General features: G+C 40.0%; 1 protein-coding gene across 4 annotated transcripts in view; it reads left to right on the top strand.

Moving 5' to 3' along the window:
* Positions 1–3,990: 3,990 nt before the first annotated feature.
* The window catches only part of STAM (signal transducing adaptor molecule), a 74,147-nt gene continuing 53,039 nt past the window's right edge, over positions 3,991–25,098 (top strand). For 3 of the 4 annotated variants that reach the window (XM_065520386.1, XM_045399647.2, XM_005564739.4), the window contains exons 1-2: positions 3,991–4,223; positions 22,410–22,494. Coding sequence is in view for 1 of the 4 variants with exons in the window: in XM_005564739.4 (XP_005564796.3) it covers positions 4,184–4,223; positions 22,410–22,494 (125 nt within the window). In the remaining 3 variants the exon portion in view is untranslated. The remainder of the gene's footprint in view (positions 4,224–22,409; positions 22,495–25,098) is intronic. The other variant, XM_045399646.2, reaches the window with a different exon arrangement.

The raw sequence follows: 25,098 nt of genomic DNA on the forward strand, positions 1-25,098 counted from the left end.
TTAATTTTTTATTTAATGGCTATCTTCCCCATAGGCTGTACTCCAAAAAGGCTAAATCACACAAAGCTTTTATCCCTGTAATTCCAGCATCTAAAATGTTACCTGGCACATATGGGAGTTAATATTTACTAATGACTGAGTAACTGAAGAAACCCTGTAAGAATTTTAAGGAAATGATATATAATCAGCTTTGTGTATTAGAAAAATCATTCTGGCAGTAGTACAGAGAATGGTTTAGAGGTAATAGCTGTATTAGCCAGCTCGGGCTGCCATAACAAAATACCAGAGTGAGTGACTTATACAACAGAAATTAATTTTCTTGCCGTTCTAAAGGTTGGAAGTCTGAGATCAGGGTATCAGCATGGTTGGGTTCTGGTGAGGGCTCTCTTACTGCCTTCTCGCCCTATCCTCACGTGGCAGAGAGAGGGAGAGACGGTAAGCAATCCAGTGTCCTTCTTGTAAGGGCACTAATCCCGTTAGCAAGGCCCCAGTCTTATGCCCTCATCTAACTCTAATTATCTCCCACAGATTCTGTCTCCAAATACCATCACACTGGGGGTAAGGGCTTCAACATTTGTATTTTTGAGGATACAATTCAGTCCACAGCTGTAGGAAAGGAGAAAAGACAGCAGGAGGTAAATGTAATAACTTGCCTAAGAGATGAGGGTGTAAACTAAACTAGTGACAATGCAGTGGAAGAGGAAAGACTGAGAAATAGTAATCATTCCTACTTGGACTGGAATTATTAAACTGTTAAAAACCTTCCTAGGATATTCCTTTTCCTGAACTTTAAAATTATAGACTTTTCCCTGTAGTAATGCATATCAGTTTTTTTTTTTTTTTTTTGAGACAGAGTCTCTCTCTGTCACCTAGGCTTGAGTGAAGTGGCCTGATCTCAGCTCACTGCAACCTCCATCCCCCAGGTTCAAGCGATTCTCCTGCCTCAGCCTCCTGAGTAGTTGGGATTACAGGTGACCATTACCATGCCCAGTTAAGTTTTTGTATTTTTAGTAGAAACTGGGTTGTTCCATGTTGGCCAGGCTGGTCTTGAACTCCTGACCTCAGATGATCCACTTGCCTCAGTCTCCCAAAATGCTGGGATTACAGGTGTGAGCCACCACACTCAGCCAGTATTTTTGTTTTTAATGTAGATGAATTTTCAAAATCAAACTGAGATAAAGGGATATAACATTTGACAAACAACCACATAATTAAACATACAACATTACAGAAACATTTTAATGTGATATTGATACGTAGTCTTCAAAATGTTTTAAAAACTATGGTAATACTAAAAGTGAAACTCTATAGAGTTTCAGTATTTTAAAGTGATAATAAGGGACATTAACCACAAAATACAAAGCATTTCACTTTTTATGTTTGGCTTTTATGTTAAATATTGAAAGTTTTATATTTTAAAAAGGTTTATTATTTATATAGCACATTAATCATCAAGACACCCCTGCCCCCATAGCTAAAGTCATTCTAGGTCAGAATACATGGATACTGCTCTCAATACTAGTATGTATTATTCCCAGTGCACACATATTGATAATCAAGGCTTGAACAGTTTGTGCCCTGGCTTATTGCTGGCAACGGAGTAATTCAGTCCGGAGTACAGAGCACGTCCAAACGCATTTTCATCAATATCTGGCTCTGATACAGCCAGTCTGAGCCACCAATATCTGGCTCAGGGACTTACGATAATGGTCGAAGACACTGCTCAGGATCTTAAGGTAAACAAGTTGTCACCTAATTCTGTCAGCCCAGCAATCAAAGCACATTTTTGAGAGGGAATGTTCTGACTTCCGTATCAGTCGTGGTATTTCCAAATAATTCTATACTTGTCATAATGAAACACAAGCACGCTTTTGGTATTGGCCCCTCAAAATATTAAGAAACTGGTGATACCAACATATCATTTTTTACATTGTTGTGTTTTAACATTTTTTCTGCTTTTGAAAGAAATACATGCTCATCATTAAAATATTTTGAATAATAAAATGCACAAAGAACATTGTCTAGAATCTTGCCACTCAGAGATAATCATGTCATAATATTCTCATGTATTTCCTTTCAGACTTTTAAAATTGTGGGCATTTGTAATTTTCTAAGGTTTGTAACTTCCTTCTGAAAACTTAGGTATTCAGATGTCTATGGAAATAGGAATCTGTATTATGCACCTTAAATGGCTGTGTAGTTTTCACATCTTGTGTACTGTGATTTAATTGACCAATATTAATTACAATGATCAGTAACACTTATTTAGTGCTTACTCTATGCCAGGCACTGTAATAAGCGTTTTGTTTGTACTAATTCATTTGATCCTTACTACCCTATTATTCTTGTTTCTTACAGATGAAGAAACTGAGACACCAAGAGGTGAAGCAATTAGTCCAATCACTTAATGTGAGACATTTTAGTGGTTGGCAGTGCTTTGATCCTTTAGACAATGTTGCCATGTATACCTTTGTTCATGTTTTAAAATAATGTCTTTAGGATTAATTTGCCGAAATGGAATTGCTGGGTCCTAAGGTTTTAAAAATTTGTTACATGCTTCCAAATATTTCCTTTGGGAAGAGGACAGTATTTACAGTTCATCCAACAGTATGTGAGTGTCTCATTCCTCACATCCCTGATTCTTTGCAATTTTCTTTTTTTTTTTTTGAGACGGAGTTTCGCTCCCGGGTTCAAGCGATTCCCAGCCTCAGCCTCCCGAGTAGCTGGGATTACAAGCGCGCACCACCACGCCCGGCTAATTTTTTGTATTTTTAGTAGAGACGGGGTTTCACCATGGCCAGGCTGGTCTTGAACTCCTGACCTCTGGTGATCCGCCCGCCTCGGCCACCCAGAGTGCTGGGATTACACGCGTGAGCCACCGCGCCTGGCCGATCCTTTGTAATTTTTACCTAAATGACAAAACATTATGTAACTGCTACTTTAATTTGAACATTTCACTTTTAGAGGTGGGACTTCATTTTTAATGAATTTTTGTAAGCACTCTTTGTTTACTATATATTAATCCTGTGTTGACATGTCAGTATTAGTTTCCATGCTACATTTGGAGGTGCCGTAATTTGGGGGATAATTTCCATAATTTCAATTTACGTACAAGATGAGCTTACTAAGTTTGTTCCAAGTGGTATGCAAAATCTCTAGTGGATCCTCCTTAAAACTTCTCCATGACACAGAGAATAATTTTTATTGGTTAATTAAACTCAAAAGTAAAATAATTAAATCAACATTTTGAGTTGCTAGGAATCACTCACTGATCAACTTCTAGCTCCAGTTTTTTTGTTTTCTTTTTTTGCTCAGTCTAGGGAGGCTATCTTGGGCTGTGAAAGACATGTCACCAACCATCACAGCTGCTGAGTGACTGCACGGTTAGTCAGTAGGTGCCAACGCCCTACTAGCAGAGCTGTCTGCCGATTCCGAAGCCCGGCGTTCAGGGACTCCCGGGAAGGAGTCAGCGTTACCTCAGCCTCTCCGAGGGAGCCTCGCGCCCTGAACACTCCCCTCTTGGGATTCAGGCCAATCCGTTCAGCTCCCATGACTTCATCCAAGCAAATTTGTCACCTCACGCAGCGAATTAAACTGTTTACCTAGAAGATGATCCAAAGGAATTTGCATTTCCTTCCAGAGGGAATACAAGGTTATGATAACCGAGAGAGCGAGAGGAAAAAAGGGGCACGCCTCTACCCAAACTCAACCTGCTTTCTTTCTCCTGGGTCTTCCAGTCACTCCGGGGGTTGTTAGTAGGCTTCAGCACGCCTGAAGGACCCCGTCTTCCGGAGACTCCTAGCTAAGGGAAAAGCAGGAAACACAAGAACTAATCCCACTCTTCTGTGTGACTAATTAAAAGAGGAGTCAGGCAGAGGGGACTACCTGTTCAGCCTTTACTGATGGGGCAGGCTCGGGGCACCTTTGGGACAGGCAGTGCCGAGGTCGCCCAGATTCCCGACAAGCTCCGCGCGGGGGCCTTCTCGGCTCAGTGCTGTTGCCGCCGCCACCGCCGCTGCTGGGGTGGTTGCTGGGGTTGGGTGAGAGGGAGGAGCTGTCGCGGACCCTGTAGAGTCAGTCTCTGTTGCTGTTTTTGCCTGAGGAGTCTTCCTTCCTACGTCGAGCCCTGACTCCCGTGCTGTCGAGGGGGGAGTCCCCGCGGACACCTCGGCACGCAGTGGAGATGCCTCTCTTTGCCACCAATCCCTTCGATCAGGATGTTGGTAAGTGTTTTTGCTGCTCCCTGCCCATTCCTCACCGGACTGCACGCTCACTCTGCCAGCCCCTTCCTGCATTCAGGACCCTCGGACCAGGGCCGAGGAAGAGCTCGCTCTTCCCGTTTCCTGAGGTTCCCTCCTTCAGAGCTGGGAGGAGGTTGAGGACTTGGCGCATCCTCTTGAAAGAAATGGGACTCATCCTGTGAAATGGGCCTTGAGCTAGGACTGTAGGTTGCCAAAGAACTGCTGAAGGGGTTGGTGTAAAGGGCCTGGGAGGAGCAGCTGGTGTAGCATCTGGTGCAGGGACTGTGCTTCTGGACGAACAGCGAAGGGCTTAAGGCGTATGTCGGCTAGATTAGGATGGTAAACCCTATACCAAAAGTGCTTGCCTAGACAAATAAATGTTGAGCGTCTGGAACTGGCAGAATGTTTTAGGTAAGGTTCCTTAGAGGATTTTAAAATCTTTTTGCAACGGTAACTGAAGGAGGGAGCTCTGGTTAAGGTTAGACTCAAAAATGTTGCGAGCGATGAAGATGAAATACTTGGCAATAGCTGAAACCGAATTGAGGACCTGCGCCTTTGGGATGTCTCTCTTAGGCTAGGTCTCTGCCCTTAAAAAAGTGTAAAGAAGTGTGGAAGAAGTTGTTGAATCTGGAAAGAGTTTGAAGTGCTACATTTTTGTTGTTTTCTGAATCACTGGTTTTAGGTACTGATTATGTCAGTTCAATAGGTTTGCTTTTTGTTTATTTTTTATTTTATTTTATTTTTTTCCGGCTTGAAGATAATAATTATGGGAATTTGAGTTTCCGGGGAGAGAATTTTGGTTTAATATGAACGCACGTAGGAACTACCTTGGCACACAAGTGCGGAATGAAAGCAAGCCAAATACCATTTCCAAATCCCTTATGGCAGAAAGTAATGATTACTGTGAATAAGGACCACCTTATGAAGTTAATTTATACGTCTGTGTGTATTTTAATTATGAAAGATGGATGTTGAATTTTGCTTTTTTAACTCTTCCTTAGAGCATGTCACTGAAACTTGGAGGTTTATATAAGACTAGAAAAAAGGTTCATCCTTACCTCTGCCACTTCTCAGCTCACAGTGAAATCATAGGCAAGTTACGTTCTTTGAGTTCCAGTGTTCTTGTCTTCAAAGAGGGGAAAATACATCATTCCATTCTGCGGTTAAATGATATGTGTAGAGGGCCTGCTACAGTACCTTTATGTGATAGGCACTTACTAGATGCTACCTTTTTTTTTCCAGCTTAAATGAGTGTCCTGAATCTTAGCAGTGGACAGAACCTTGGAGATCACCGATTATACTTAATGAATTGGAAAATTGCATTTAACTTAATAAGCAGTTAGCACACACTACAGGACACAGTGGCTCAGTGACATAAGAGATACGGTGATGAGCAAGGCCTAGTTGCTGCTCTCAAGCAGTTTTACATCTCACTACATGAATCTCTAGGGGAAGTACTTAAAACAGCTTCTTAGTACTTGTTTCTTCTGTTTACAGTACCTTTGTCTAGTTTTCTTGGTCCTGTATAATTTAGCTAGCAACTACCCAATCACCTTTGTATTCTACTGACTTTGTGAACACGTATTTGCATTGGATTCAGGTAAATTTCTTAATGTCAAACCTGTTCCTAGTACCTGTACCACCCAGTTCAAACACAGTCACCTTCTTGCTTTTATGCTTTTGCCCTGTGCTTACGCTTTCTTTTCTCTTTCAACATATCCTTATGTGTTAAGGCCAACTCAGAATCCAACTTGTTATACCTGAATCGTTTCCTGATTGCTGTAGCAAAGGGTTTCTCAGTAGCAACGTTATTGACAGTTTGGACCAGATAAATATCTTTGTCATAGGGGTTTGTCCTGTGCAATGTAGGGTGTTCAGCCTTATCCCTGGCCTTTATCCACTAGATGCCAGTGACACCCAGCCCCCACTCATGATTTTAGAAGTCTCAGGACATTGCTACATGCCCCCTGGAGGGACAAAATACCTCCTAGTTGAGAACCACTGCACTAGTCCACTCTTAATTTCCACCTTCTTACAAAATCCTCTAACTTATTTTAGCATTTTTGTCTTTACCAAATTACTTAGCATTAAAGATATGTACTGTATTTTCCTACTTAATGAGTGGTTGCTACATAGAAGGTGTTTAATAAACGTTTGTTGAGTTGACAATGTGTCAGTTGAGCCTGCCAGATAGTACACTTCTTCAATGTAGCAACATTGTTTTGCTCCAGAAAAGCTTACTTTTAAAAGTTGCTCAAGTTTTGGTATTGGACCAATTCTCTTCTCACAGTCCGTGTATTGAAATATTCCAAAAGGTTTATCTGAGAAGACCCCTCAGAGATTCCCAGTACATAATCCTTGCGCAGATTCCAGTAGACTCCTATATTATTTTTAAATAGTATATAGAATACAGTGTATAAAATACACTTACTATTTTTTCTTTCACTATGTCATAACCAATGAGTATGTCATAACATTAAAGTAACTCATTTGATACAATTATTTATCACTTAACGCTTGTATACATTTGCACGTCTTCAAAATTATTTGTCTTCAGTCTTAATCTGAAGCAGAATCAGAAATTCACTGACTGATTTATATAATATAACATTTATTATAAAGAGACAAAATGCTGGTGATAGCTTTTCCCTTGAAGAAACACCGAAAGATGTTATTAGGATGTGAGCTCTGTGAGGACAGGGATTTTTGTTTGATTTGTTCACTGCTGTATCCTTGGCTGTAGACCAGTGTTTGGCATGCTGAAGAACTTTCAGTAAACATTTATGGAATAAATGAATCTCATTTTGGACATTATAATTCAAGAGTTGAATTAAGAAGCAATGTAAAGATAACTTATTTCATCAAGTTTTTATTTCAGTCTCTAGACTTCCACCTTGCCAAATCCAATGGTCACTTTCTAGTCCATTTGTTTGTTGATCTCTTAAGCATTCCTCTTTGATATACAGTACTTTATTCATGGGATTTCAGGACACCAAACTTTTTCTTATTTTCTACTTAGCTTCTTTTAAGCTTTTTTGCTTCTCCTTTTTGCAACTTCTTAAAGTTGAGTGCCCTGGGGCTCAGTTCCGGAGCCTCTTCTCTCCTTCCACCTTTTTTTTCCCTTAGAGTATTAGGAAGCAATTTAGCTTAGTGTTAATAATTCAGACTCTGGGGCCACACTGCTTGGATTCAGTCCCAGGTTTGCTGCTTACCGGCAGTGTGATTTTGGGCTAGTTGCTTAGATACTCTGTATCTCAGTTTCCTTATCTTTAATATGGAATATAAGGGTAATAATAGTTCTTACCTCAGAGAGTTGTTAAGAAGGTTGAGTTAATATTTGTAAAGCACTTAGAAAAATTTCTGTACTTTTTATTAAGATTTTAAAAAGAATCTCATCTAATTTCTTAGCTTTAAATACCTAGTGTATTCTGGTGACTCCTGGATTTATGTTCTTACTCTCAGCCTCTTGCCTGAGCTCTCGACCTAGATATCCATCTCCTTACTGAGCATCTCCATTTGGATTCTGCTTAGAGTCTAAAAACAAACATTCAAAAACTCAATTCTTAGTTCTTTGCCCAAACCTGCTCATTCCTTCATCCTTGCCCTTCTCAGTAGAGAACATGATTAACTGTTTCCTGTCACTGAGCTCCAATGTCTAGGAGTATCATTCTTCTTATTTCTTCACACTTCACATTCATCATATCAGCAAGATATTTTGGCTATACTTTAAAAATATATCCAGAATCTCGTTGACAGGTGAAAGCAGCTGGACTTCCTGGGTCGAGTGGGGACTTGGATAACTTTTCGGTCTTACAAGGGGATTGTAAAATGTACCAATCAGTGCTCTGTAACAACGTACCAATCAGCGCTCTGTAGCTAAGTAGAAGTTTGTAAAATGCACCAATCACTGCTCTGTAAAAACGCACTAAACAGCGCTCTGTAGCTAGCTAGAGGTTTGGAAAATGGGTCAATTACCACTTTGTAAAATGGACCAATCAACAGGACACGGGCGGGGACAAATAAGGGAATAAAAGCCGGCCACCCCAGCCAGCAGCGGCAACCAGCTGGGGTCCGCTTCCACGCTGTGGAAGCTTTGTTCTTTTGCTCTGCATAATAAATCTTGCTGCTGCTCACTCTTTGGGTCCGTGCCACCTTTAAGAGCTGTAACACTCGCAAAGGTCCCTGGCTTCATTCTTGAAGTCAGCGAGACCACAAACCCACGGGAGGGAACAAACTCCGGACACATCACCACCTTTCTCTGTCTCACCATTCTTACCTTACTTCAGTCATTGTTATCTCTCATAGTCAGTGGCAAGAGCCTTCTGGTAGGTTTCTTTGTTACCACTCTTGCCTCTACAATCAGTTCTCATTTACAAAGGTCAGTGATCTTTTAAAAATGTTAGATAATGTCACTTACCTGCTCAGAGCTCTCTAGTAGCTTCCTATCCTACTTAAAGGGTAATGCAAGTTTTTTATTGTGGCCCACAATATGGCTCCTTCCTGTGTGTCTGATATGATTATGCTCTCCAAACTCACTGTCTTGAATTCCAGGCTTTTGAATCTGAACGCTCCAAGCTCCTTCCTGACTCTGTAGCTATGTGATACTCTTTGCCTGGGATACTCCTCACCCAGGTGTTTGAAGGTCTGGATATTCATCACACCCATTCAGGACTCTGTTCAAACGTCATTTTCTAAGAGAGGCTTTTCCTAATAATCTTCTGTAAATATCCATCTTGGGCTGGATGCAGTGGCTCACACCCGTAACCCCTACACTTTGGGAGGGTGAGGCAGGAGGATTCCTTGAGGCCAGGAATTGGAGACCAGTCTGGGCAACATAATGAGACACTGTCTCTACAAACAATAAAAAAATTAGCTGGCATGGTGGTATGCCTGTAGTCCCAGTTACTTGGGATGCTGAATCCAGAGGATTGGTTGAGCCTGGGAGGTCAAGGCTGCAGTGAGCTATGACTGCACTCTTGGCTGGGCAAGAGAGTGAGACTCTGTCTTTAAAAAAGTAAATAAATAAATTTTAAAAAATGCATCTTTACTCTCTCACTCTGTTTCTTTGTTCCATTTTTTTTCTTTATAGTACTTAGTTACCTGACATTAATTGATTATCTTTTGTGTGGAATGTAAACTCCATCAAGATGAGAACTTTTCATTTTTTTTCCCCTAATGCCTTAGGGATAGCGTCTGGTACATAGAAAACACTCAATAATTATTTATCAAATAATGAATTATCGATATTTTTCTAGAACATCAGTCTTGTATTTCTATTTTGTGTTCTTTTTCCCTCCAAAACAAATTCATCTGTCAGAAAGCTGAAGTTAACTTTCCCAGTCTGGCTCTTCATTCATTATTTGCTAGCATTTTTCTTTGTTTTTAAATCTTTTTTACATTAATATAGATGGGGTTTTGCCATATTGGCCAGGCTGGTCTCGAACTCCTAGCCTCGAGTGATCTGCCTGCCTCAGCCTCCCAAAGTGCTGGGATTACAGCTGTGAGACACCCGGGCCCATCCAGTTTGGTAATATTTTAGTGTTGTGGTTATCTTGACTTGAAACCCAAGAGGCATCTTTGAATCATTTCCCTGCCTCTGCTAAATCATCATATGTCTTTGTTTCTATAATAGAATATTTGTGTTCCCAGTCAGACTGCTTTGGGCCAGTCCACGTCCTACATACTTGGACATTTTTTTAGTCCGCCTTGCTGAGTCCAATCAGCCTCATAAATCATAAGCCAGATGAATCTTAAATGTTAGTGTCACATTCTCCTGAAGTGTGGTATGATAGAAAGACCTTGGACTTTGGGTTTAAATTGCACCTGCAGCATTTACTTTTAGTAAATGGACACAATATATAGTTGGATAGGTATAGGACCCCTTTGAATTCACTTTTTACTTTGGTAAATAGGGATAGAAATATCCATTATACGTCATGCGGATGCTATGAGGATTACTTGTAAAAACACATGACATTCTAACTCTTTACCAGAGTTGAATAGGCTTCAAATATCTCAAGGTCAGCATGTTCAAAACCATTTGAAATTTTTCTTCTCAATTATGCTTTTCATCTGTTTTGATAGTTGGTACCTTAGTTTACTTAGTCATACAAGTCGAGAACTTGGGAGTAATTCTTGACCACTGTAGTTATAATTTTGTACATCCTAAACAACAAATGTATCCTGTCTACCCTCTGCCAGATACCGTGGTACTGAATATGCCCTCAAGGATTCCAGGTTTAGATCACCACTCTCTCGGATTAGTGTAGTAGCTTCCAGCTGTTCTTCCCTGCCTCCAGTTTTTTAAACTGTAAAAAACTTGATATTTTTAAAATGTAAATCTACGCGTGGCCCCTCTGTTTAAAATATTTCTAGAGAGGGCGGGGCATGGATTACACCTGTAATCCCAGCACTTTGGGAGGCCAAGATGGGCGGATTATGAGGTCAGGAGATCGAGACCATCCTGGCTAACACAGTGATACCCCGTCTGTACTAAAAATACAAAAAAATTAGCCGAGCGTTGTGGCGGGCGCCTGTAGTCCCAGCTACTTGGGAGGCTGAGGCAGGAGAATGGCGTGAACCCGGGAGGTGGAACTTGTGGTGAGCCAAGATCACTCCACTGCATTCCAGCCTGGGCGACAGAGCAAGACTCCTTCTCAATAAAACAAAAAACCAAAAAAACAAAATTCCAGAGAATCTACAACTTTCACAGTACTTTGAACTTTTCAGCAGAGCATGTAAGGCCTCATACGTTTGGCTTTGTAACTCTTCAGCCTCACCTTCCACTTTTTTCTTACAGGTGTATTTCACTCCTTACTGGTTTTATGCCACTGTGCTCTTCAGATGTGGATTCTCTGGCTTGACATACTTATTTGTTCATTAATCCTCAGTAAGTTTGTTTTGAGGAGATGATGCATGCGAAGCACTTAGCGTAAGCACCTGAATATAGTAACCAATGGATACGTTTTAGCTCCTTTTATAATCAAGTTAGAAATAGATGTGGGGACTATTGGATTTTAAGGTGTGCAATCAGTTACTGTCAAAACATAGGAGAGAAATGTGAAAATTCCAAATATGAGTATGTTAACCGTCTAATATCCACTGGATTAAGAACTTGTATTCTTTGGTTCTGTCCCTATTTTACCTCTCCTCTAAGCTGTTGTTTCTAATGCTTTTAGGTTATCATTTCTGTTTTGTGCTCCTCCCTGAAATCCTTCCATGCCGTTCTTTTAATACCTACTTCTTTTTCTGGTTAGCAGAACTTCAGGTTGCTTTTTCTTTGCAGATACAATTTCCAGGAGGATCAGGGACATTAGATGAAAGATTTTTGAAGAATTGATTTGCAAAGAGGATAATTTCTTTCCGACTTACTTTTCCATTGGCCATTTTTAATGAACTGATACGTATCTGGGCTGACTGAATGACAGTCCTTTCCCCACAGCCTAAATGTGACGCGAAGTCATCCTGTCAGCATTTCTCACCTCCCCAGATCTTTGACAGTCATTAACTTTGAGAAAAATCAAAAGTAGCTGTTTATCAGAAAAAAGTTCTCCAGTCTATTGAAAAAACTATTGAAATTCAAATGAGTCTCTGTGTGTGTTTTTTCTGGGTACTGCTGGGCAGATTTCTCAATCTCCTCTTTTTGAGTATTAGTGTAAGGATAATCTCAGGATAAGATGAGATCATTATGAAGCTTTGAATTCTTTAGAAGCAAGTCTGTTATTTTTGTCGCTTTTCCTTTTCCCACAAACCTTGTTTTTGTCTTAGAAAATAAATAGTTTTGGCTTCATTTGCTATTCACAGAACCATGTTGTAGGTAGTTTATATTCTTCTGATTAAAAAAAAAAATACTTGTTCTTTTATAATTGAGAAGAATTGTGCCACTGATTTTGATGATTTTGAGGCAGCCTGAATAACTGATGTGAACAATTTTAGATTTCTAAAGTGGGTTGTGTTTCTGATCCATCCATACAAATTTGAGTCAGATGCTGATTCTATTTATGTGTAGGAAAGTAATGAAGTAGTTCATGAGTGTTCAACATAATATCTGCTGATAAACTGTATCATGTGTTCCTGGGTATATCATTAATTCAGGAACTGTAAGATAGCACTCAATTATGGTAGGCAATTTATATTTGATCAGATAAACTGTTGACTTCTTAATAAGTTTTAATATGCTTAGCTATTATGTTTTTAAATAAGGTGGCAGGTTTTAGAATATAAGTGTGTTCTTTTAAAAAATGCACTTTAAAAAAAAAAAGCCTACTTGGCTACCAGTCAGTAAGAATGATGAATTAATTATTAAAATGCACTACCAGACCAAAGTAATAACATGCTTTCCTTTTTTAAGATGAAGTAAGTGATATTGTTCAGAATGACTCACTCAATATTCTTGGGCTTTAGAGGGGTTGAGTACCTAGGAAGCAGGCTCTGAAACTCCTCAATCAGAGCACTTCCACTTGGGTTTGCTGTGTATATATTGGGTTTCTTTTAAGATAAAATTCTTTTATAGAGTGTTGAATGATAAATAATTTGAATAGTCTTTGTTTCCTAGGAGAGAGCCTCTAAATCCTTGGAATTTTCTGAGTGATAGGAGCATCTTTGTTATTTATGATGGGCCCCTGGGATAATAGATAATAGCTTAGTTTATGCTAATAAGATGACTCAGTCTGGGGGCTGGCCACTCCAGAAGGACTAACCATGTGATGAAAGGATTTGGGCTTTGAGTCACAGGACCTCCTGGAAGGACAGGGACCTGGAGGTTGAGTTCCACTATGTGGTCAGTTATTTCATAAATCATACCTATATAATGAAACCCCAATTGTAGAATCCATGAAGGTACATTTCCCAGTCCGTTGAAACCTACATTGAAAAACCGAATATCCCACGATAAAAACTAGAAGCAAGCTATTTGTGAAAATGCTTTGTGATGTGTGGATTCATCTCACAGAGTTAAGTGTTTGTTTTGGTAAAATAGGTTGTTTGTTTTGATAAAACAGGATAAAAACTCTGAACACTGAAGCTCAGTTGAGCATTCTGGTAGGTGATACACACTGATGTGCTCAGAGGGTGATGAAGCTTCCTAGCACAGAAGCTTTATGTTTCGGACCCTTCCAGATCTAGCTCTAAACAGGTGATTGTTTGTATCTGGGGGTCTGCATTCATGGATTCAAAGAACAGTGGATCAAAACTTGTAGAGGAAAAAATATCATGTCAGTACCAAACACATAGAGACATTTTTCTTGTCATTATGCCCTATGCAGCATAATTATTTACATAACATTTACATTGAATTAGGTATGATAAGTAATCTAGAGAATTTAAAGTATATGGGAGGATGTGCACAGGCTTTATGCAAATACAATGCTATTTTATATTAGGAACTTGAGCATCCATGCATTTTGTTATCTGTGGAAGGTCCTGGAACCAATCCCCCATGTATACCAAGAGACAACTGCATATCTCTTTTTTTTTTTTTTTTTTTTTTGAGACAGAGTCTTGCTCTGTCGCCCAGGCTGGGGTGCAGTGGCCGGATCTCAGCTCACTGCAAGCTCCGCCTCCAGGGTTTAGACCATTCTCCTGCCTCAGCCTCCCGAGTAGCTGGGACTACAGGCGCCCGCCACCTCGCCCGGCTAGTTTTTTGTATTTTTAGTAGAGACGGGGTTTCACCGTGTTAGCCAGGATGGTCTCGATCTCCTGACCTCGTGATCCGCCCGTCTCGGCCTCCCAAAGTGCTGGGATTACAGGCTTGAGCCACCGCGCCCGGCCTACAACTGCATATCACTATTGGCTGGTCCGGATTTGTGTTTTTTATGATAAAACTCTAATTGTAAGTACAGTGCTTTCTGAGTTATGTGAGTTGCTATAGTGAATTATCAATCCTAAAGGATAGTGGCAACTCCCCGTTTGTATCCAGTTGGTCAGAAGTGCCTGGGGACCCCAGAGCTTGTGCCTGAGGTTTGAAGTGAAGGGAGTCTTATGGAATTCAACTTGTGAAGTCTTTGCTGGCTGGGTAATTAGCATCGGAAGTATGCTAGCCCTCTGAGTAGTTCGCAGTGCATTGTAGAGGGTTTCTGCATTTGAAAGTTAAGTTTGAAAACCATGAAACCAGGTATTATTTAAGGTCAGTGTGTTACTATGATTTTTTGTGGCTTCCATATTGCAGATACATGAGTAGTCTTATCATTTTTTGAGCACTTAGACTGAGAGCATTGTTACTGAAATAATTCCCCAAAGTAAAACTTACTATTTTCAAGGGATTTACAATATATTACCAAAACTTGAACAATGATAGGTAAATTTGATCTAGTTCTCTGCTTTTCTCTCTTCCAAACCACTTTCACATATTGGTGATAGATTAATGTTTTTCAAAAACATCCAGTTCTTGTTGTTTTATTTCCTTGTTTAGAACTCTTGGCATTCTGATGTTTCTTGAAGCAGTACAAATACCTGAGCTAGTATTTTAGGTCTTAATGTTGTTCTGTTATTATTCCAAACTTTCACAAAGTAGTGTGTATTTCAGCCAGCCTAGATTCTTCATTATACTTCTTTTCTGTTTTGATTTTAGTTTTTACTTTATTCACTTAATTAGAAACATGAATTCATTATTCTGTCCTCTTCTTATTTTCTAAATATATCAGGAAGCCCTTTCTGATTCTCCTCTTCTCTCTCTCCAGGCTCTTTGCCTTTCTTTCAATTTGCTTTGGGCTTTGCGTTATTTGAAACCCTTTCAATCTTACATTTAAGTCTATCTGTTGGTTGCATTTCCTTTCTTCGATTGTAAGCTACTTCTGGTAGGGTATGGCATGGACTAGAAGGCTATTCCATTTTGCTGATTGTCATGCACGTCCGTGTGAAGAGACCATCAAACAGGCTTTGTGTGAGCAATAAAGCTTTTTAATAACCTGGGTGCAGGTGGGCTGAGTTTGAAAAGAGAGTCAGCGAAGGGAGATAAGGGTGGGACCGTTTTATAGGATTTGGGTAGGTAAAGGAAAATTACAGTCAAAGGGGGGTTTTTTTCTGGTGGGCAGGAGTGGGAGTCACAAGGCGCTCAGTAGGGGAGCTTTTGGAGCCAGGAAGAACCAGGAAAAAGGACTTTCACAAGGTAATGTCATCACTTAAGGCAAGGACCGGCCATTTTCACTTCTTTTGTGGTGGAATGTCATCGGTTAAGGTGGGGCAGGGCCTTTTCACTTCTTTTGTGATTCTTCAGTTACTTCAGGCCATCTGGGCGTATGCGTGCTAGTCACAGGGGATGCGATGGCTTGGCATGGGCTCAGAGGCCTGACACTGAGTATGTGTTCAAATTGTATAATTGCCTGCAAGTAAATTGCTTTATTGAGATCACGAATTGTTTGGATCTGTGTATTAATTCTTATGCAAGGAATTAATTTGTGTGAATAATCTGCTTTTGCTGTCTTCTATGTTAGAAGATTTTAGGGTAGCTAAGTAGGTACCCTACCTAACCAATACCCATTGGTTATTATCCACTTGGTCTTTACTAGATGCTTATTTTAGTTCTCCAGTGGTAGTAACTAACTAGCAGGTGATGCTGTGATATATAGCAGGTATTATACACCTGTAAAATATTTGGTCAGAGTTGACTGCTTTCTATTTTCTGCATTTAAACTCACATGACCTACCTTCCGCTCTCAGTAGTAGGTCAAAATGAGGAAATAAGTGTACTCTGTTGATCTAGGCAGCAGGGCATAGAGGAGAGTATGGAAGCAAGAATTTCATTATCACATGGTCAAGAGCAACGATTACAGATAAAAATCTTGGTATGAGTCATTTCCACCCTCCCCCCAACCCATCTCTGTTTAAAAAATGGAGACTGCTGTTGAGGATCTTGGTGATGTTATCTTTCAGCATATCTGCTCTTTGAATTGCAGTGTTCCAGTCAAGACTGGTTACCCTCTGCTTCTGTACAGCTGTTGTTTTGGAATATAATGACTTTTTTAAAGTATTTTTTCTTCTACTTATATTCTTTTTCTCTTAAGTTGCTTTTTTCTTTTTCTTTTTTTGGTCTTTTTCTTTATCTTCCACATTAGAAGATAGTTCCCTCACGCCTGTAATCCCAGCACTTTGGGAGGCCGAGGTGGGTGGATCACCAGGTCAGGAGATCAAGACCATCCTGGCTAGCACGGTGAAACCCCGTCTCTACCAAAAATACAAAAAAATTAGCTGGGCGTTGTGGCACGCACTTGTAGCCCCAGCTACTTGGGAGGTTGAGGCAGGAAAATCGCTTGAACCTGGGAGGTGGAGGTTGCAGTGAGCCAAGATCACACCACTGCACTCCAGCCTGGGTGACAGCGAGACTCCGTCTCAAAAAAAAAAAAAAAAAAAGAGTTCCAAATAGCTTGCTTGTTTGCTCATGGCTAATACTGGAGAAATCAAAAGCACATTGGAAATTTTCATCATGTGGTTAGGTCTCACTGACTTTTAACTTCACTGTAGATTGGTCTGGTGGGCCGTTGACTATGGAATTCTGCGTCTCCACTCCTCCCCCTGCAATATTACTGTTTTCAGGTCTTTCGTCTTGGGCTGACATAGAGCCCCCAGAAAAGAGTCTTCTAATTTCTTGGAGGGTAACGGTTCCAAATGTTGAATCAGCCTTGCATACCTGGGATGAATCTTAACTGGTCATGGCATATATAATTCTTATGCATTGTTGGATTCAGTTTGCTGATATTTTTGTTACCAGTGGAAGGTGTCCGAGTTATTGGCAGTGCGTCTGTACGGGTCTGCAGCAATCTCAATTCTTGCCTCCTTAGAAGAAATAATTCAACTGAGGGGCATAAGGCAGAAAAAGAGATTGAGGCAAGTTTCAGAGCAGGCATGGAAGTTTGTTAAGAAGCTTTACAGCAGGAAAGAAAGGAAAGTGCACTTGGAAGAGATCCGAGTGGGCTATTTGAAGAATGAGTGCGGTGTTGAACCTTGATCCCAGGACTCCATAGGTGGCCCCTTTCCTGTGATTCTTCCCTTAAGGTGGGTGGCCCGCATGCGCAGTGCCCTCCTTATACCTGGGAGGTGAGCATGCACAGTGTGTTTAGGAAGTTGGATGCATGCCCATCGGAGGCTTTCTTCCCTTTTCCTGTGGCGTGTCCTGGGAAGGTCATATACTGCCATTTTGTCTCTTAATGCACATGCCTGGGCTCACTCACCCAATACCTGGGATTTTATTGGAGCCCCTTTTTTTGCTTCTCCCTGGTGCCTGCATTCAATTAACACTTTAATGTTAACACTTGTGGACTGTTAGGAGCTTGTTTCTCCCTGGTGCAGGCTGCCAATTTATCACTTTTAGAGAGGCAGTGTGATAACTGCTGAATCACCCAACATTCCTAGTGGGTGAGAACCTTCTCCTGCCCTGCTCATACCTGTCTTACTACCTGTAACATTTTGTTGGGGATTTTTGCATTTATGTTCATGAGAGATATTGACCTATAGTTTTCTTGTAATATTTTTGTCTAGTTTTGGTATTAGAGTAATGCTGGCCTCATAGAATGAGTTAGGAAGTGTATCCCCTCTGCTTCTATATAGTGCAAGAGATTACACAGAATTTTTTCCTTAAATGTTTGGTAAAACTCACCAGTGAACCCATCTGGGCTTGTGCTTTCTGTTTTAGAAGATTATTAATTATTGATTCAATTTTTTAAATAGACGTGGGCCATTTAGATTGTCTATTTCTTGTATGTATTTCAGCAGATTTTGTCTTTCAAGGAATTGGTCCATTTCATCTAGGTTATCAATTTTGTGGGCATAGAGTTGTTCATAATATTCCTTCATTTTCATTTTAATGTCCATGGGATCTGTAGTGATGTTCCTTCTTTCATTTCTGATATTAGTAATTGGTGTTTTCTCTTTTCTTTTCCCCCCCTTAGTTTAGCTTGGCTAGCAGCATGTTGGTTTTATTGATCTTTTATTTATTTTATTTTATTTTATTTTATTTTTTTGAGGCGGAGTCTCGCTCTGTCGCCCAGGCTGGAGTGCAGTGGCGCGATCTCGGCTCACTGCAAGCTCCGCCTCCCGGGCTCCCGCCATTCTCCTGCCTCAGCCTCCCGAGTAGCTGGGACTACAGGCGCCGCCACCACGCCCGGCTAATTTTTTTGTATTTTTAGTGGAGACGGGGTTTCATTGTGTTAGCCAGGATGGTCTCGATCTCCTGACCTCGTGATCCGCCCGTCTCGGCCTCCCAAAGTGCTGGGATTACAGGCTTGAGCCACCGCGCCCGGCCTGATCTTTTAAAATAAGTAGCTTTTGGTTGTGCTGATTTTCTGTATTGGTCTTATGTTCAGTTTCATTGGTTTCTGCTCTAATTTTTGTTGTTTGTTTTCTTCTGCTTTCTTAGTTTGGATTTAATTTGCTCTTCTAGTTTCCTAAGGTAGAAGCTTAGATTATTTTAGATCTTGATTCTTTTTAAAAATATGTATTCCCTGCTATAAATTTCCCTCTAACCACTGCTTTTGTTGCATCCCACAAATTTTGAGAAGTTGTATTTTCGTTTAGTTCAAAATATTTTAAAATTTCTTTTAAGTTTTTTTTTTTGACTCTCGTTTAGAAGTGTGTTAATCTCCATATACTTTGGTGTTTTCCAGCTATCTTTCTGTTATTGATTTCTAGTTTATTCCATTGTAATCACTATGTGATTTCTATTTGTTTTAGATTTTTGTCTTGGGTTGTTTTATGGCCCAGAAGGTGGTCTGTCTTGGTGAATGCTGCGTGTGAGCTTGAGAATAATGTGTATTCTGTTGTTTTTGGATGAAGTAGTCCATAGATGTCAATTGTCAATGATATACAATTGGTTAATGGTGTTGTTGAGTTCAACTGTGTCCTTTCTGATTTTCTACCTACCTGACCTGTCCATTTCTTTTTTTTTTTTTTTGAGACTGAGTCTCACTCTGACGCCTAGGCTGGAGTGCAGTGGCACGTTCTCGGCTCGCTGCAACCTCCTCCTCTCGGGTTCAAGCAATTCTTCTGCCTCAGCCTTGCCACCACACCTGGCTAATTTTTGTATTTTTAGTAGAGACGAGGTTTCACCATATTGGCCAGGCTGGTCTTGAATTCCTGACCTCATGATCCGCCCGCCTTGGCTTCCGAAAGTGCTGGGATTACAGGCATGAGCCACCGTGCCCAGCCTGACCTGTTCTTTTCTGATTCTTTTCTGATGGAGGAACGTTGAAGTGTCCATGTGGAATAATGGCTTCTCTATTTCTCCTTGCAGTTCTATCAATTTTTGCTGCATGTATTTTGGCATTCTTTTGATAGGCACATACTCGTTAAAGACTGTTTTGTTTTTCTGGAGAATTGAACCCTATGTAGTGTTCCTCTTTATCTCTGATAACTTTAATTGCTCTGAAGTCTAATTTGTCTGAAAATAATACAGCTTTTTCTTTTTACTAGTTTTAGCGTAATGTATCTTTCTCCATCTTTTTACATTTTTTTTTTTTTTTTTCCCCCAGACAGGGTCTCACTCTGTCACCCAGACTGGAGTGCAGTGGTGCAATCTTGGCTCACTGCAACCTCCACCTCCCGGGTTTGAGTGATCCTCCCATCTCAGCCTCCTGAGTATGCTCAGCTAATTTTTGTATTTTGTAGAGAAGAGGTTTTGTCATGTTGCCCAGACTGGTCTTGGACCCCGGGCTCAAGTGATCTGTCCACGTCAGCCTCCCAAATTGTTGGGATTACAGGCGAAAGCCGCTGTGCCTGTCCTCATCCTTTTACTTTTAATCTCTGGGTGTTTTTATGTCTAAAGTCAGTTTCTAATACACAACATATAGTTGTGTGTTGTTTTTTGATTCACTCTGACAATTTCTGTCTTTTAATTGGTATAGTATGTAGACCATTGACATGTAAAGTGACTGTTAATATACTTGTGTTAATATCTACCATATTTGTTACTGTTTTCTATTCATAGCCCATGTTCTTTGTTCCCATTTTCTATTTCACTCTTTTTTTGACTTTTGGCTTTTGTGATTTTAATTAAGCAGTTTACATGATTCCATTTTATCTCCTTAGCATATCAGTTATACTTTTTTTTTTTTTTCTTCTGAGACGGAGTCTCGCTCTGGTGCCCAGGCTGGAGTGCAGTGGCGCAATCTTGGCTCACTGCAAGCTCCGCCTCCCGGTTTCACGCCATTCTCCTGCCTCAGCCTCCTGAGTAGCTGGGACTTTTTTTAAAAACTTTTTTTTTTTTTAAGTAATTGCCCAGGAGTTTTCAATATACATTCACAACTAATCTAAGTCTGCTTTCAGATAACACTGTACTACTTCATGCATAATGCAAGTACCTTATAATAATAAAAGTATTATGAATTCCTCCCATTCTACTTCCTTCCATGTAAGTAGAATGAATGAAGTAAGCATTCATTCATTCTACTTACATGGAAGCATACATAAGAATATCAGAATATATGTAAAATCATAGGTAATGAATACCTTGTTGCTGTTATTTTGAATAAACTATTTTCTGTTAGAGTAAGAAGAAAAATAAAAATAAAAGTTATTATTTTTACCTTCAGGTATTCCATCTCTATTCTCTTCCTCTTTTTTTTTTTTTTTTTTTTTTTTTTTTAAAAGAGATAGGATCTTGCTCTGTCGCCTAGCTGGAGTGCAGTGGTACAATCATAGGTAACTTCAGGCTCAACCTCCTGGGCGCAAGTAATCTCCCACTTCAGCCTCCTCAGTAGCTGGGAATACAGGTGCATGCCACCAGGGCCAGCTAATTATTTTTTTAAAGATGAGGTCCTGCTCTGCTGCCCAGACTGGTCTCCAATTCCCATCCTCAAGTGATCCTCCCACCTTGGCCTCCCAAAATGCTGGGATTACAAGCATGAGCCACCCTGCCCAGCCTCTAATGCTGTTTTTTTCTTTATGTAGATCCAAGTTTCTGACTTAAATCATTTTTCTTCTTTGTGAAGAAGTTCTTCTAACATTGCTTGCAAGGCAGGTGTACTTGCAGTAGATTCCCTCAATTTTTGTTTGAGAAAGTGTTTATTTCCTCTTCACTTTTGAAGAATAATTTCTTTTTTTTGTTTTTTTTTTGAGACAGGGTCTCGCTCTGTCGCCCGGGCTGGAGTGCAGTGGTGCGATCTCAGCTCACTGCAAGCTCTGCCTCCCAGGTTCATGCCATTCTCCTGCCTCAGCCTCCCCAGCAGTTGGGACTACAAGCACCCGCCACCACGCCCGGCTAATTTTTTTGTATTTTTAGTAGAGACGGGGTTTCACCGTGTTAGCCAGGATGGTCTCGATCTCCTGACCTAGTGATCCACCCGCCTCGGCCTCCCAAAGTGCTGGGATTACAGACGTGAGCCACCGCGCCCGGCCGGTGAAGAATAATTTCTTAGGATAAACAACAAGCAATTATTTTCTCTGAACACTTAAATAAGTTTTTATTTAAGGAAATACATTCAGTCAAAACTTGGTTTTCTTTCCTTCAGTCCCCTCTCCATATTATCAAAGAAATACATCAACAAAACTAGCTAAATAATTAACTTAATTACCTGAAACTTTTTTTTTTTTTGAGACGAAGTCTTGCTCTGTTGCCCAGGCTGGAGTGTAATGGCACGATCTCGGCTCACCACAACCTCCGCCTCCTGGGTTCAGGCGATTCTCCTGTCTCAGCCTCCTGAGTAGCTGGGATTACAGGCATGCGCCACCATAGCTGGCTAATTTAGTATTTTTAGTAGAGACGAGGTTTCTCCATGTTGATTAGGCTGGTCTCGAACTCCTGATCTCAGGTGATCCACTCGCCGTGGCCTCCCAAAGTGCTGGGATTACAGGCGTGAGCCACCACGCCCGGCTACCTGAAACATTTTTATAAAGATTTACTAGCAAGAATAAGCTTTCGTTAATGAAATAATATTTCTTATTTTAGTCTTTCGATTTGCAGATGGTGGTAGACCTATATATAATTTTTTTATAAAAAAAAATCAATGCCTTATATTTTATACTAAGTAAAGAAGCAACTGCATTGTGAATAGGGAAAATAATTGCAAGAGATAATGAGGGTACATCTTTTCAAGATGGCCATGAAAATAACTAGAATGCTGGCAACTATTCTGATTTGTTGTTAAGACTTGATTATACTATAGTTTTGTGATTTAAATGTGATTATATATATTTTAAAGATTTTAAAAATAATGTTTCTGCAATCCCCTTTACAATCTACAGAGAAAGCAACCAGCGAGATGAATACTGCTGAGGACTGGGGCCTCATTTTGGATATCTGTGATAAAGTTGGTCAGTCTCGCACTGGGTGAGTATTTAGCGTTTCAAAGGATTTTTATTCTTCCTTTTTAAAAAACACGAAGGGCCAGGTGCAGTGGCTTTCACCTGTAGGCCCAGCGCCTTGGTAGGATGAGGTGGGAGGATCGCTTGAGCCCAGCAGTTGGAGGCTGCTGTGTGTGATGATTACATGCATGAACAGCCAGTGTACTCCAGTCTGGGCAACATAGTGAGACCCCCGTCTCTTAAAAAAGAAGGATCAGGAAGTAAAGTATATTACCATTAAATTTCGTTTAAAAAGAGAGTATTTTTATTACAAAGATTTGAAGAATCATCCCATTTAGGTTATATACCTTTTAACCAGTTAGGGTAACATGACTGGTAAAAAGTTGATACTTCAATCACCCTCCTTCATATTTCCTTTTGCAGTCTCATTTTTTCCACTGATTTTAGAGTTATTAGTGATTTCTCAGTTACAAAGTTTCATGGTTATTTCTGAGTTCTTTTCTCCTTTGTCAGATTTGCAACATTCCAACTAATGAATCAGTTAGGTGGAAATGAAAAGAAATTTTTTCTTTCTGTTGAAAGATTAGGGGAATAGAATCTTAAACTTTTTGGCGTATATTACAGAGCTTTCCAAACAGTACAATAATTGGATTACTTGGTGTGGATATGGGTGATTTCTTCAGCTCCTGGGCTAACTGCATTTAGCCTTTAGCAGTTTCATTTACTGCTTTGTGCCACACAAATTGTGTTGTCTTATTTGTGCGCTTTCATGTGAAAAAGATTAGGAAGCACTCACTGCTGCATTATATACCTGATATCTGCAGTGGTAATATTAAGCCTTTGCTAGTGTCTTCTTTGCCTCTTCTTCCTTCACCCCTAGGTACAGATGTTCCTAAAACTTTGCCTGATTCATTTTTTATTTCTAAGATTTTTTTCTTTTGGTCTCACAACTTCCAGCTGTCTTTGTGTAGATGGCATCTGTATTTTCAGCTCTTCTTACTCAAGCACTTGCCTTGTGGACACTGCATTATTTCTGGATATCGTTCTATGTAAGCCATCATCTCACCATCTAAAAACCAGAACTCCTGTCTCTTTTTGCTTTAAACCTACTTTCCTTCAGTTTTTCCATTTCTATTAATGACAAGATGATTCTTTCATTGCACTGAAAACTTGAGTCATCTCCACATTTATTACTTAATTCTATCCATCTACCTTCATAATCTCTCTCAAAATGTTGACGTTTTAAAATCTTCCTTAATCAAGTTTTTGAGCATAGCGAAATGGTGCGGAGGCAGTTTTCTTCAGGGGCTGTCTACTGTCCACTCTAGCTTTTTTTGGCCCCTAATGTCCTCCCACTATGAGGTTCCCAAAGAATCTCCCAAATGTGGTCCCATTCATCCCCTTTGTTGTATTTACATTGTAGTATATTCTGGTCTGGTTCATTAATTGAAAATTTTTAACTACTGTGTGTTACATATCGTGTTCCCTTTTCTCCATTTTTATTTGCCCTACTTTACTTTGGACATTACTTACCTTGCCTAGGCTAGGGAATTAACCCACTGGCATTTCTTTCCATTTCCATCTCTTTTCTAATTCTTATATCCAGTTGCCATATAACAACTGTGTTCATGTTACTCCCCTACCTTCCATACTGAGTTCAGTTTAAACTCCTTAGTCTTCTGAATCATTCATTTTCATTTTTTTCCCTCCTGTATAACATTCATTTCAGCTCAACTATTTGAGTTCCAGTGCTTTTTTTCTACCTTAGTTTGATGCTTTTGGTCCTTTTGTTTCTTGAGGATGGAATGTTTTCCTCTTTAATTTCCCGTCTCTGTGTCTCATATCCTTTCAGACCCAATGTCGATAATCACTTCTTCCACAAAGCCTTTCCTTATCCCCTTTACTGACAATGATGTGATCCTCCGAATCCTGAAAGCACTCTATCAAAACTATTCTTATTTGTGTTTTTTCCTGCATTTTAGTAACTTATATCTAATGAACTTAAGTTTCTTAGATATACACCTAGTAGATATGTAGAGTGAATGGTCCACGAACTTTTGTTGCACATGGGAAAGAAGCCAGTAGCTTAGTGGTGGAGATCATGTACTCTGGAGAGAGATTGCCTGGGTTCAAATCCTGGCTCTAGCTGTTTAGCTGTGTCATGCTGGGTAAGTAACTTATCTTTCTGGGCCTTTCTTTTCCAGTTTGCCACCTGATAATAATAATAGTATCATCTTCATAGGGGAGTTGTTGTGACTGTGAGATTAGTTTTATCAAGTGTTTATAACAGTATCTGGCACATGGCTGAATGAGTGCAACTCTGCCTGCTTTTGATTGAAGTCATATTTTGTGACAGTTTCTGTTGAAGACTGGATACCAAGCTAGACCACTTCGTGTGTATTTTGGAGATAAAAATGTTGTCTGTCTTTATAACTGCAAAGTCCCTCCTCTCGCTCTTCACTCTGTTGGTTTCCTTTTTATCTTTACTTTGGTGTTTTTCATTTTGTAGACGCTTTCTGTAATAATTGGGTCAATTGCTTGAAGTTGTTTGTCAAAAGGCAAACCCCCTTTTACAACTCTAAAGATTCCGTGTTTTTCCAGTTAAAAAATCAATTTGTAATGCATCTGA

Source organism: Macaca fascicularis, chromosome 9, assembly GCF_037993035.2.
Source record: "Macaca fascicularis isolate 582-1 chromosome 9, T2T-MFA8v1.1".
NCBI classification, from domain to species: domain Eukaryota; kingdom Metazoa; phylum Chordata; class Mammalia; order Primates; family Cercopithecidae; genus Macaca; species Macaca fascicularis.